Source organism: Rissa tridactyla, chromosome 1 (assembly GCF_028500815.1).
Source record: "Rissa tridactyla isolate bRisTri1 chromosome 1, bRisTri1.patW.cur.20221130, whole genome shotgun sequence".
Classification (NCBI taxonomy): Eukaryota; Metazoa; Chordata; class Aves; order Charadriiformes; family Laridae; genus Rissa; species Rissa tridactyla.
In genome coordinates, this window is record NC_071466.1 from 101982103 (window position 1) to 101996676 (window position 14574).

Here is a 14574-nt window from a genome sequence, read left to right on the forward strand (position 1 = left end):
GTGCTCATGTTATACATCTGCATCTCTGTATCTTCTTTTACAACTTAATTAAATGCTTTTATAATTGGATCATAATTAAATGCTTTTATAATTGGATCATAATGTATTTTACCAGACTTTTTAGTTTATCAGAGGCAAAGGGCGAGAATAGCTTTCCACAGTATTTGTGTAAATTTTAGCAATTCTTAAAAAGGCATGAAAACCAATCTTAGAGAAAGCTGCTTTGTTCTCAAACTTATTCAACTTAGTTTTAAACAGTAGAGAGCTTACCTTGAACATTTCTGTTTAATACTGGGTCTTGGTGGTTCCTTGGGCTTTGTGATTTTTTGCTCAAACTACCAAAATAAGTGACATCGTATTAATTAAATTTGGGTTACAATGCAACATTGCTGTACTCAAAACCCAGGAACATTTGAAGCTTTGGAAAGCAGTAAAAATAATCCTATGAAAGAGATAATGCAGCCCACATAAGCCTCATGAAGGTCTACCTAAACTTATCTTCTACTGCTACAACTTGGTATTTAGCAATAGTTCTTTAACTGCAGAAAAGACAGGTTGAAAGATAACACTAAGTCAGGAAAAACTGGAGGCTGTTTTGCTTTACCAGTGGGCAGGAAGCAAACTTTACAATCATTTTTTTGGTTCTCACAGACCAATACTGCTCTGGGAAAAAGTATCCACCTTGCTGTGTCTCTGTAGAGGCTAAAGGCACTCTTCCAATACAGTTAATTTCATTCAGCAAGATTAGCTCTGAGTTAAACTAACGAAGTTGCTTTCACGTTGCACAAACAAAACAGGAAACAAAATTCCAGTTCCCATCCATGACAATTCTAACCAATACCATAAGGTAATGCCTACTACACCAGAAGAACAGTTAAGAAAAGAACAGGTAATCAACATTCCTAAATAACACTCAGATTCTGTAGTTAAGATAGCATATTACCTATCAGTTTGCAGTTACATTCTCATGTTCACTTTATCTCCTTTACCAGAGTAAATATTTTAAAGATTATTTTCATATTTTATATGAACATTTACTTACTTCACATTTTACCAGCCCCGAAGAACTGAAAATAACTATTTTTGAAATAAGGCCTTTACAATCAGGAGTGAAACACAGTTCTTGAAGAAAATCCTGTAGGAGAAAATGATGCATGCAACAAAGACATTTAAATTCATACAAAAATATTTGTTTTTATACAGATTACAGTTTCTAAATTTGAAGTGACCAAGGTAATTAAAGCTAGCACAGTCCTAAGCTCTTACTGGATGAGGAAAGTAAGTGCTGACTTGGCAAGGACTGCAAAACAAAAGGATCCTAGATCTGTGGCACACACCTGTTATTCCCAAAGCAAAGACCCTCCTCCTCCAAGTTCACATTCAAGAGTCAATTTTAAGAATATTCTTTTAGGAGTTCACATGCTTCCTGGATTTACCTTCATTTTATACTGGCTGCTGATACTGTATTTTGTAAAATTCCTTTAGACATACACTGTTGCTTCAACAGCAAGATCGTAGAAGGAATAAAACTTCCATATGGGAGGACATAAATGATGCAGCAGGAGAAACAGGCCAGGCATATTATGCCTTTACACTGGTAGGTCTGTCTTCTGTTGACAACAGCAACCTTTACCCACACTTGAATGTCAGATAATTTAGCAAGAGGCTCCTCTTTCCTGTCTCTCCTCCTGACACTCTCACATGGGTGGAACATCAGGCTGTAGCACTGCACTTATCACAAAGCAAAGGAATGCTATAATCTTGACTAAAAAAAGAAAAAATAAAATGCTTATAGTCTGACACAGCTCTTACCTTATCATTTTTATCACTGAAGTTTGTTGTTTTCAACTTTTTCCAACAGCTGATATGAAACTCCACTCGACATTGCTGACAGCAAGTAATACGTATAAAACCCTAACATTGAGAAATAGTATGAATTTAACATCTTTAAAGAAAAACAACATAAAACAGCGCACAACTTAACAGTAAATAGGGTAAGATGGCATGTTACAGATAGCTATTTAATATGAAGGGGGGCAAAAAACATGTAAATGTGAAGCTTTATTTCCCAAACCCTTTTAAACTAAAAATTTACCTTAAAGTCTGGGTCTGTAAAAAATATTTGGATTTTGGAGTGGCCATGGCATTGTTGATATCGACAAATTGCATCTGGTTCTGGAGGGAACTTGCATTCCTCAATACAATTCTTTAAAATCAACTGACAAACACAAAATGATAAGATGAATAGCACAGAAACCAGGAAAATACTCAATATCTAATTATAAACTTCTAGGGAACTCTGCAGTGAAACACACATCACTTTTGAACAGCAAACAATTAATATTAAAACAACAACTCTCTTCTAGTGAAAGCTATGGAAGATTGTCCTTTTATGGCAAAATATTCAAAAGCTCATTGGAACTGCTATCAGCTAAGTACTCATGGCTTCCCTGCATACAGGTTTATCTTGGACTGATGTTTACATGCTGACCAATTCCAAACACATGACAAACTAGTAAGTTTTCCATTGCCAAAATGATGGGGCCAGATTACTCAGATAATGTGATGAAAATGGAGCGTCTGCTCATTTCCGCCATTTCCCAGCATTTCAGGAGTGCCTCACCTGGGATCTGGGTTACACCAAGTACATTCCCACGGGCAGCTCAGACCTGGCCCTACACTGGAGCTAGTGACATCTCCCAGAATAGCGTCTGAGGTACAGACATTACAATGGCTTTATGTAAAGTCAGTTCAAGTCCCACAGGGTCAGCACTGGGCCCAGATTAAGAAAACATTATTAGGAGAAAAAACAAAACAAAACAAAACAAAAAACCAACAAAAACCCAAAGAAGACTACCGGTTACAGCCTTTCAGATATTTGCATTATGCTCTCTACAAGTCCCACAGCTCTGCTGTATTACTGTGGCCACACTACTGTGGTGTCATCTGGGCTCTATACGAAATCTGTAGGACAGGGTTTTTTTAGGCAACAACTGTGCTGCTGCTTCTACCAGAAACTAAACAGGTCAGTATAAATAGCAAAGTTCATAGACTGAATAACCTAGCATGTTCTACTGTGTCAGACTGCCTCTGTGCAGAGAAGCTCTTGTGTCTTGCCTCTCGTGGCATGGTTTATCCTGAAACTCTTCACAAATAACAGTGACTCAAATTATAGTTTAAAAACAATAAGAATATTATTTAAAAAAAAAACAAAAAACAAACCAACAAACTGTTCAGTGTGACAAAGCCATTTGTAGTGCCAGAAGCACCAGTTAGATTTTTCAAGTCAAACAGGGAATTCTACCATGCAAGTCTTACTGCATCAACCAAGAACTACACAGTCACGCTCTCCTATTTAGTTTTAAATATAGCACCACTGCTGCAATTTGCAACATCACATTTTTGCTAACTCAAATTTTTAACCGGTTCTCTGTAGCATTACATTCTACATAGTATTCAAATCTACTTAAAGTTTGGTAACATGCAACTAAGAAGTTAACACATTAAGAAACACTTCATTAGCCGTTAGAACCGTATTATTACATAGAAATACCCAAGCATAAAGACTGACATAGAGTCCCCGCCCTTGTGCTGTAAATAGGATGCTTCCCACGTGTTCAAATTTGTCATCGCAAGAGTTCTGCTCTACAAAGATCAGGCTTTGGGGCTGACAACAACAATGAGCAGTAACATTTCCACTGGCTGTTTCAGGACAAAACCTCCCTTTCGCCCCCCATCTTTCCTTGCCTTTGACAATGGGGGTGAGAGGGAAGTGGGCATGCAGGGAGGAAGGGAGAAGGATGACAACATTTTTTTTATTTTTTGGAAAGGCCATTTGACAGAACAGGGTTTTATGCCTTTTTTTTTTTTTAACATACCTGTAAATTCTCTGTTCGTGTCTCTTCAATGACCCAAGATGTTGTGGGCCAAGTTAATACTCCAGGTACAATCTTGTGATTAACCATTGTTTGTGATTTCACAAACTGATCAAGCGCATCTGAAAATCTGAAGTTTGAAAACGGTACATGTTCAGATCACATATGAATAACTTCTGCACAGTCTATAATACTTTCACGATTCACTTTATGATCCAAGGGAAAAAAAAAAGGTAACTGTAAGAGTATGTGGAATGAAAGAGCGCCTGTTTCATTAAGTTATCTGTTTAAGGACTCTTCAGTATAAAAGACTCAAAGGGTGAGCCAGTAAGCCAGCCTGGGGAAGGGACTCAGAGCCCAGGCACAGACAGGAGGCAAACAGAGCCTGCACTGATATTCAAGAGACCCATAAACGTGGGTGTGCTTGTCAATACAGAGAGTGGGGGCACGTGTATGTTCACGAGGGACCTTCAACCCTCATCAGGCAGGGAGGAGGTACAGGACTCTGCTACCTATACTTGCGTTTTACATGAGTTCAGGTAGTGCTATACATGGGAGCTGCTCTGCCTGGCACAGTCTGGGTAGCCAGCTGTGTTGTTGTGTGTGTGCGTACACATTTCTTTGGGACACACACGCAGCCTCACTACAGCTCAACACTGCCAAGGGAAACAACAGCCACACCCATGGGACTGAACCACAGACACCCCCTGGGTCTCAGACTGCATCTGGCTACGCTGCAGCAGTGGGAAGGAAGAATCCCCTCTCAGTGTCCAACACTCTCTGACCAGGTGCTTTTAGATATTCCACAGGAGGAGGGCTTAAGGTTTAATATCAAGCTTATTTATTTGTCACTGTATTGGGTTTAGGTGGCAAGGTTGGGTGGGGGGGGTGGGGACAAGTGCTGCAGGGGCAGCTTCTGGGCTCCAAGGAACAGGACTCCACAGGGCACAGCTGAGCCCCTCAGGCAAGATGGCAGCACCTCAGAGAAAGCATGGGTAATAAAGGACAAAACATACTGCACGGCTGTGAGGAGTAAGGGAAAAAAATAATTGAGAAACAGCCCTTCAAGCACCAAGGTAAGAACAAGGAAGGGAAGAGGTGCTCCAGGCATGGAGGAGCTGTTACAGGCTGATCACAACCCCCATTCCCCATCCCTTTGGGCAGGTCAGTGGAGGAGGAGGTAGAGGAGTCAGGAATGAGGGAGTGAAGTGAGCCTGAGATAAAGCAGGGGGGTGTTGGGGAAGGAGATTTTAGTTTTCTTACTTTGTTTCCCACCATCCAACTATATTTTAACAGACAATAAATACATTATTTTTCCTCAAGTTGAGTCTGTTTTGCCTATGCCTGTAATTAGCAAGTCACCTCCCTGTCTTTATCTCAACCCCTGGGCTTTTTTCATCTTAATTTCTCCCCCTCTCCAGTTAAGGAGGAGGAGTGGGGGCGCAGCTGGATGAGGGTCTGTCCACCAGCCAAGGTCAACCCATCACAGGCGTTACTGGGGATTTTGATTAAGTAGAGCAGCACAGTGATATACTGAGATCACAACACAAGCATAACATAGCAATTGCAATACACAGTTTAATCAATACAAACATGATTCCCATTACCTGTCTCTATATGCTTACCCTCAGGATGCAGGGAAAAAATACCACCAGGAATACGTAGGTTGAAGCCAGCTCAAGCTCTTTGCTCTCAAGTTTATTAGCCGTCCAGTTTCTGCACTTTATGTTCTGCTGAGCCACATACACACCCCTCCTCCCCCACCCTCCAATGCTGGGCTGACTAACCCAGGAAAACATTACTCTCTATCTGTCTCAGGGAACTCAATGACTCACTGGTGCAGCTGCCTTATCTAAAACCAAGGTTACTCTCCAGTCTCCCTGGTGTTGAGATAAGCTAAGCTTTCTTTACAATACATTTTCCATGCCCTCCTCCCCCCAACAAGATCATCATTTTTTGCCCTTCTCCTATGAGCTCTCCTCCACTGCAAGGGTGTGCTGGTCAGTCATATCCCCATACCCTGGTGTCCGTTCAATTCAGCGGCTTCCATTACATCCTTAGCAGTAACAAACTTAAAGTTGTAATCAATCAGTCTGCCGTATGGATTTAGTGATTAACAAAGAGTAATTAAAAAAACCCCACACATCATTTCTTAAATTAAAATATTTTTTGTATCAAAAATTGAAGCTTTCTATTATACCGTGACGGATGCACTCAACCCCTTAACCAAACTAGCAGTAGTTTGATAGAGGCTCCAAAGGAGGAAAAGGAGAGCCGTAGCCAGGCCAAGAACTCCTCTAGTTCCAGTATGTTCTCTGAAAACCCATATAGGAGCAGAGCGATACAGTGAGCATCGATGCATATGAGCTTGGAACACCAGTCATGCAATTAACACATGAATAGTGTGTGGCTTTTCCAAGGTTCATTTATCAAGTAACAAAGAAATTTTGGGGTACAAGGTACAATGACTGTAGGGGGTTTTTTTTGTGTGTGTATGGTTGGACTTGATGATCTCAAAGGTCCCTTCCAACCATGAAGATTCTATGATTCTATGAGTCTCATGCATATCTTTTTGCATGTAATTTGACTACGAGCCAACCGCTTTATCCCATAAGTATGACAGCCTAAGTGAGCCCTCTTTGAGCTCTCCCTGCTAGGCAGCCTGGCTGCATGGTGGTGATCTCCCCTTGAGCTGGGGCGCCTCTCAGGGTTGCTCCTCAAGGCAGAGAGACGTTTTACCAATGGCAGATCTTTGGTATGCAACTGGTATTGCGCATAACCCTGTAGTATAACAACTTTGGTTTTACCTTGGTAACTTCCATTGAATGCTGAATTGATGCTAATGAAACATTCACATACAATCCTTTAGACATATACTGTTGACCAAGTCTGGGACTAAGTCTGGATCCAGCCACACCTAGATTCCTCTCTGAGAAGGAGTTCAGAAAGCAAGGGGGTCCTTTCTGAACCTCGTGACTCAACGGGAGGGTCTCCCATACTCTTTGCATCCCCGGTCTCTCTGTGAGTCATTCTGACTCAAGTGTAACTCCATTTTCCTCTGTATGTTTTCCCATGCAGTAATTAATAGAGTGAACCTTGCCATTGAACTTCATTAAGTCACACTTTTACATCATATTAAAACCACTTTGCTAACACCTTTGACAGCAGTTCTTCAAGTGACCTAAATCACCCATTCACAACATATACTAACCTGTTTTGTCTGAGGTATACTTTTCCAATTCCATAATATGCCAAACAACAAAATCTTTCTTCCTGGTACTGTTCAATTATTGTCTTAAACTGGTTTTCAGCCTTTGTCAATGCCTTCAAAATAAATTTAAGACAAAAATATGTGACTCTTTGCCAGAAGCTTTTTGCTTTTCCTCTCCTTTTTTTTTTTGCTCCAGTAGAGTGGGTCAGTATGCCCTATTCTTTGATCAGTCTTATGAATGAACAGTAAATGGAATTAAGCAACCTTATGATCACACACAAAAGCTTTCCTTTCTTTAAAAGAAAACAAACTTATTTTGTAAACACGGGGTGCCTCTGAAGTAATGAAATTAAATTATTGAGCCCAGTGAGCTACAAACACCCAGACATTTTTAAGCTTATTGTAAGACATTGAATATTTTTAAACACTGCAGGAAAAAACCCCACACAACCTCCCAAAAAAACCCAAACAACCCACACTTCTGTTTTGGTGTCTTCCAGAACCAAAAGCATTCTCTCTCTCTTGTTTTAGAAGCAGAATGTTTGTGTTGGAAAGACTAGTGCATAACCAAATTACAACGAAGTAGAAGAAAAATAATTTATTATACTTTGTTAATACCTAAGAATCTCATTTGAAAGCTTAAAAAGAAATTTTATTTGGTATATCAAAAACCATTAAAGAACTAGTCCCAGATATTAAACTGTATGATTCTGAAATACCACCAAAGCTTTCCTTCCCTACTAATTTTATGCCTGTTAAAAAGAGACAAAAATGGATGGCCAACTACCTAAACTAAAATTTTGAATAAAAACAATATAGTGGCTTAACGTCATACCTCAGGTTGTCCTATTCCAAGAAGAGCAGTGGCATGTCCGTAGATGATTACAACATAATTAATAATACGAAGATTCAGTTGCTGCAAATAGAGTTAAGTTATAGTACAAGCATGCACAAAAACACTTTGCTGGTAACTAGGACATTACTGTCTACTGTGAATTGACAATCTTCACTACAACAGACCTAGGAAACTCTCTTCTCACCCTTCTTATCGTAGCCTCTATTGGTATTTATGTTACAATGCGCATAAAAAGTGAAGGTTAACTACACCTTTACTGCTGGTCATTTGGCATCCCTATGTATTTTGAAGTGTTACATCCTGAAACGTTTGCTTTTACAAATTCTATAACTAAAGGCTTTACTATGTTGACTCCATGCAGTGCAATGCGTCTTTGCTATAGTTCATGCTCAGAATTGAGCAGATTTTTTTATTTTTTTTAAATAAAAAAGCCCTTTCTCAACCTTTTTCTTCCTAATAAACTAGGTCACAATTCCAGATGGATTGGTGCATTATTTGCGTGGACAGACTTGCTGGGGCTCCAACATCCCTTACTAAAATAGGAGCTTGAAACACAGCAACGCATGTGCACATACACTGTCACACTTAATACTACAATACAATAATTTAAAGAAATATAGGATGACAAATGGGTCAATGGCTGATTGGCTAGACACATAAACACAAAATTTCACAGTATTTGCTATCAAAGAGCTATTAATCTGAAGAATCTAAATTCTTTTTACCCTACATTATTACGAATAAAGGTTAAGCTGACAATGGACAGTAGTTGTTTTATCAAATAAGGTACTTGATGAGTATCTTACATTATTCTTATAAGAATATTATTTTGGTAAATATTTTTTAGATTGCATCTTGAAATGCGCATGTATGCTGAACATTACAAAAAATACATCCAACGCTACTATTGGTTTTTTTATCCTGTTCTCATTTGTAAGCTTCTTGGCATACTTATCAGTGAAACACTTAGCATTGTAGTCAACATCACAGGCAACAATTCAATAACAATGACTATTCTGGTGGAAGGAAAGAATGAAACACGTTATTGAAAGCGTAAACTTCAATGACTCTAATAAACTAAGGTACTCTCTCAGTTTACCTTTAATTCTGAAGGATTTAGAATGCTCAACAATTGTGAAAAGGCTTGTTCAGCGCTGTGACATCGCTGGTCCATCAAGGCTGTATAACCATCACGAACAAGGGATTTAACCTCTTCTGGCAACATAGTTAAATCCACCTAAATATTTAGGAAAATAGTAAGTCCAAAAGAAAACAGTTTTTTCCTTTTTTTTTATTTTAAAGCAAGCAAGCTATTTGCTAAAATACTTATCCAACAGGCAACTGTTAAAATTCTGTACTTCCTACATTTTTATTACGATTCCACTTTTAAAGCAGCAAATCAGGTACATTTTTATAAAACCATTTTAAATTCAACTTCTGCAAACTTAAGATTTTCATGGACCTACTGCTGCTAATCCCTTAAAAATCTAGGTTTTGTTCTAAATTTAGATCTTTTTCTCTCCAGAAAGTTTCAAGTTTAATTCAAACATGATTTTAATCCTTACATATTAAAAAAAAAAAAAAGCCCAGGCTTATGCCTTTCCTCACTTGTACACTCCATTTTGTGTACAAATATTTTTGAAAAACCTGACAACTACTTCTGCCTACAATTTCACTCCACCTAGGTTAATAGTTAACGCTAGAAGGTTTCAGAATGCATTATGTTATTAGCCTTTCACTACAGATTCTTCCTGAAGCCTGTGGGAATTTCCAGCAGTGAGATTGTAAATCGAGACAAGCAGTTGTAGAATTAGGAACTTCTATTCCCTTGATCCGTTGAAACACTAAAATGAAATTAGCTTTGGGAAGCAGATCATTGTGCCAGGGTAGAAGTAATCTGGCTATTTAAGAAGCTCCTCCAACACCTACTCCTGCAATCATAAGCAAAAGACAAAGAGTACCAAGGAGGCCCACCTAAGTATTTTAGGCCACTACCTCATTTCAGTATGAATTAATCTTCACTATTAAGTAATCCTGCTTCACAAGCTTTTCATTAACTGCCCCTTCACCCCCATTCCATATGTTAACATTTGAGGCTGGGATTCTGAACAAAGGGTGGTCGTGGGCAGGGAAAAACTGGGAAGGTTTGGGAAGAAGGGAATATAACAACTTTTGAGTTGCTCAATTTTTAAACATTATTCTAATGGTGTACTTAATTGTATTAATGTGAACTGAATTAGGCTTTTGACATACTAAATTTAACGCATGTCCAGAATGTATTTTCCTAAGCATCTAAGAATTTTGATCTTATTTTGTCTTCATCCTGTCAACCGACCCAAAAGGACAAACACAAGAAAATACCCATGATCTAATGGCAGTCATAAAGAAAAGTGGCAGGGACAGCGGAAACTGCAAGTACATACAGAAAAGACCAAAATGCAGAAATGAGTTAATGAAAAAATGATTAAGACTTATTTTTATTTCCTAGAACTACTGATTTAAGGTAATGCTGTCAGAGCATACAGTTATAGAACAGAACAAATTATATTAATTTAATGTTAAGCTAGATGACATATGAGGCTGATTACGCCAGCTAAAAACGTTACTTTCAATCCTAGTAATGCATTAGCCTTACAAAAATAGGTATTTTAAAGTAAAGAAGGGGTCTTAGTGTAGGCAGAACCTGCACCTTCTCCTGAATCCATTTTGTCTTGTGAGGTAATTAATCAGAGTAGAGATTTCTGGTACTTACTTCCCCAAATTAACAGAGAGGAAATGATTAATTATCTACATCCCCGTAATTTAATTCAAGAACTTTGGGATACTCATCATTCATTGCTGGCGAGACCTGAGAAGGAGAATTCTCAATTTATGAATTTTATTGCGTTTTAAACAGCTGTTTGTCCCACGGGGTTAAGGATGGCAAACTAAACTATATATATGTAAACAAAGTAAAAAACTTCATTATAATTGATAATGGTGTGATCAGGCTAAAGGAAATTAATCAGAACATCTACTCTGTTGTATAAATGCTATAGCTACTATTCATTATAATTATCATTTACTAAATCAACAGTTCAAAGCTAGCTTGATAAGTAATTATTTTTGTAGGACTGATGTTACTCACACATGTTGACAACTGTGGGTAGCGCTCTCTCACTCAGCCTCAAGGGGTAACGCTGAGGGGCGTCCCCACTTGAGGGAGGAATTCCAAACTCACTCCTGTGGAAGGGGTGTACTAGAACCTCTCCCATTCAAAGATGGGACTAGGTTTGTATAGTATGAAGTGATTGACTGCCAGTCATTTGCTGTTAAGCCAAACCTTCTAGCTCAGCAAAACACTGTTTATTTTTATCATTCTTTTGTTCCTCTTGGGAACATCTGGTTTCACATCCTACCCTGCTCCTGGGGCTGCCAAGTCAGACTAATCCTCAGCGTCCTTCAATACTAAGGAGAGTATGACCTCCCTACACATCTAGTAGTTTTCTGCCAGCAAACTCATACAAGTGGGGCGAAGTTGAAGACGCCCCACACACATCCCCCTAGGCAGAGTGTCCTGCTATACTGTTCAACAACATGTTCTATGATTATTTCCAACTGTATGTATCAAACACAAGAAAACATATTTAGTCAGAACTTTGGGAGGGCTATTATAAATCCCCGAATGATTCCCAGCAATTGTTGTAGTTTTTCTTACAAATTAAAATAAAAGTGAGCTATATTACTAACCCATGGTTCCAGCTAAGTTATTCGACAACTACACTGAGTTTTGTTACTCTAATTTCCAGTGTGAAGTCTCATGGGAGGGTAAGGAGGAGAAGCAAAAAGAAGACTACCAGCAACGAGACAGTACAAAGCAGTGTAATCGCATAATCCTTGTCTCCTGGTAGAAGTTGGGCCAAGCATGAAGCATTAAATTTTTGAATGAACCAAGTTTTTGGACAGTGTTATTAAAAGGTGACAGAACACTTACTCTTAAGGTCATATGCTAATGAATTCCCAGTTACCTGTTGCACAGTACAGAAGAGTTTATCTTGGATGGCTTTAGACTCTGTCTTCAAATCAAAGTGATCTCTACAAACAACAGGACAATGGCATCATGAGTTTGTACATGTACTTTACATGTAATCTTAATTTCCAGAAAAAGAAATTTCTGCGCTTTTATCACATTTGCGTAATAGAGATTATTATGGCACACTTTCACAATCTCAACAACATGTACTATAATGCTATCAAGGGTTACGATACTATTCATATAGTTCATACACTTCTGGCTGTGGAATCACTAGGGCTTCAGGGAAGTAGCAGTCTTCTCCATCATTTTATTTGTTTTCTTTTATCTTCTCCATCTTATTCTCTGCTGAGTTGGTCTTATGAGAGGGTGGGATAGGTGAGACTAGAGAACTTCCCTATACCAAAGGCAGGAGTATAAGAAGGTGCTTAAGCTGCTTTATCCTTCTCTACTTTTCTTAAGTACAAGATCCTTTATCCTAGCACAACCACTGCTTAAAATCAAATACATGTAGCAGCTACACATGGTGGGGGCAGGGAGAGCAGAAAAGAGAGGAACAGAGTTGTTCATCCCAGCTCTTCCTTTCCACTATTGCAGCAGAAACGTCATGTGCAACTAGAGAATAGAGAAAGTATAATGAAGAGGCAAAGTATTGCTTAATACTCTAAGTCCGCAATGCTAAGCTTGCTACTCAATCCTTAATGCTACTGTTTTGCCTTTTGCTAATATATGTTTGGTTCTGTCCTACATTCAAAGGCATGAAACACTCGTCATCTGAGCTAAATTCTTTACAGAGTCAGAGGATTGTCTAGATTTTTGGAAGCCAAGCAACCTGCTAATTACAGAAATGGAGATAAAATTGTAACTGACCATGCACCTTGCTTGTTGAGAAATAGCATGTTTTTATAGATCTAAAACTTCCCCATGAAAGAAGCAATTTTATAGATGGTTCAATTACTTTAAAGAGGATTTATTCTCATAGTGAATTCTAACGTTTTTCCCCTCCTCTCAAATTGAAAGAACAAAGAAGTCAGTTACAACCCAGTTAAATAACATAAATGCCCTCTCTTAGGACAAAGTTTCAATTGTCCTACCTACAGTGGTATTCAAAAAGAGTTATGGAAAAACAAAAGGATTGTACTGTAACATATAGACATATATATTAAAAGATGGTAGGTTTTGCAGTCATACTAAGATTAGGACTGGGGATAATCAGGTTTCCTAAAGGCTTGGACTCTTCCACATGAGAAATCTGCCTTTAAGAATTACCATTTAATGGAAACTTTCCTATTTCATTGTAAACAGCTTATTTTGCTGTACCCCTCATCCTAAACACAACTAAAAAACCCTAGCTGAAGAAATATACAAGCAAGAAAGCACAGTCAGAGCTTAAGTTGGCTCATTTCACAGCTCAGGTTAAAACACTGAAAGCTTCCACCTCTGCATGGCCTCAAGTGGTAAGCCATCATTTGCTTCAGTCATCTTACAAATAAGTCAGCAGTAACAGTTCTTTACTGCTGAACTACCTATTAGATGAAGAGATACGTTGGCACCGATTTCCCCAAACCCATTTGGAGCACGTTGGCCCCAGTATCGCTGGAAATAATTATTTCTTTTTTTAAACAGTATTCTAAATGTTATTACAGATTGAAGCACAAATTTTGTTAATAAAAATCTATAGTGCTTTTTACCCCAATTAATTTACTTTTGGCCCCAGACCATCAAACATACTGATTTACATTCAGCGTGTTCTACGGGGAGTATTCAGGTACTTAAAATTAGACATCGATATGCTTTAGGTGAAAATTCAAATCTACAAAAAATTGAAGAACTCTAAGTGAAAATTCTTTTCTAGTGTTCCATTCTGAGACTGACTTACAATGCTTTCCTCGCAGTCAGATCTCTTCTTCGTAGTAGGCATATTTAGTGTCAGAGAAGTTTTAACAATTATTTAGTACAAAGAGCAGAATTAGCACAAAACGGCCTTGAAAATAAGATAAGGGTGAGCTATGTTGTGGCGTAAGTTTGAATGTAACAATTAGAACAAGATTCCTATTGTCTTTTGCTGTAAAAGAAGAATGTATTTTGTTATGGCTACACTGTGTGACTTGCTTTTGGGCAACAGTTTTTAAACAGTGGTTATTAAAATTATACCTTAATTTACTAAAATTCAACTGAGCTTTGGAAAATATTTAGTTTTCAAGTAATAACTCAGGCTCTTCGTGAAAACTGGAATTTTGTTAACTTTAATCAGCTATCCTAACATGAACTATATCCTGAAGAGTATGTAAACAGTATTAACAAAGCAATTAGCAAAGAGCAAGCAGCAAGTCAAAGTTGCATTAATTAATTTTTAAGTGCTACATAAAATAACTCAAAATAATAATAAATTAAAAAGTAAATAAAGTTTCTTACCTTGTTTTTTCAGAATCACCAGTTTTGGGTTTTGGCCTTCCTTTGTTTTGATGACTTTGGCCTGTAAGGAGAAAAAGTATTTCAAACAAAATGACCATCACCTAAAACAAAGGCAAAGAAGTGCACTCAGAACTGACATTTTGCTTTATAAATAACAGATCTTAAACATTTACAATATTGAAAACTAACATAACCAAGAAGTTTT

The 14574-nt window shown here is 38.1% G+C and overlaps 1 protein-coding gene across 7 annotated transcripts in view; it reads right to left on the reverse strand.

The window, feature by feature from the left end:
* Positions 1-14574, reverse strand: part of TTC3 (tetratricopeptide repeat domain 3) — a 66423-nt gene that overhangs the window by 24043 nt on the left and 27806 nt on the right. For all 7 annotated transcript variants that reach the window (XM_054204265.1, XM_054204347.1, XM_054204020.1 and 4 more), the window contains 10 exons: positions 14370-14430; positions 11950-12016; positions 9042-9179; positions 7922-8002; positions 7087-7199; positions 3879-4005; positions 2096-2218; positions 1813-1914; positions 1043-1135; positions 271-335 (listed from right to left, as the gene is read on the reverse strand). In XM_054204265.1, coding sequence (XP_054060240.1) covers positions 271-335; positions 1043-1135; positions 1813-1914; positions 2096-2218; positions 3879-4005; positions 7087-7199; positions 7922-8002; positions 9042-9179; positions 11950-12016; positions 14370-14430 — 970 coding nt within the window. The remainder of the gene's footprint in view (positions 1-270; positions 336-1042; positions 1136-1812; positions 1915-2095; positions 2219-3878; positions 4006-7086; positions 7200-7921; positions 8003-9041; positions 9180-11949; positions 12017-14369; positions 14431-14574) is intronic.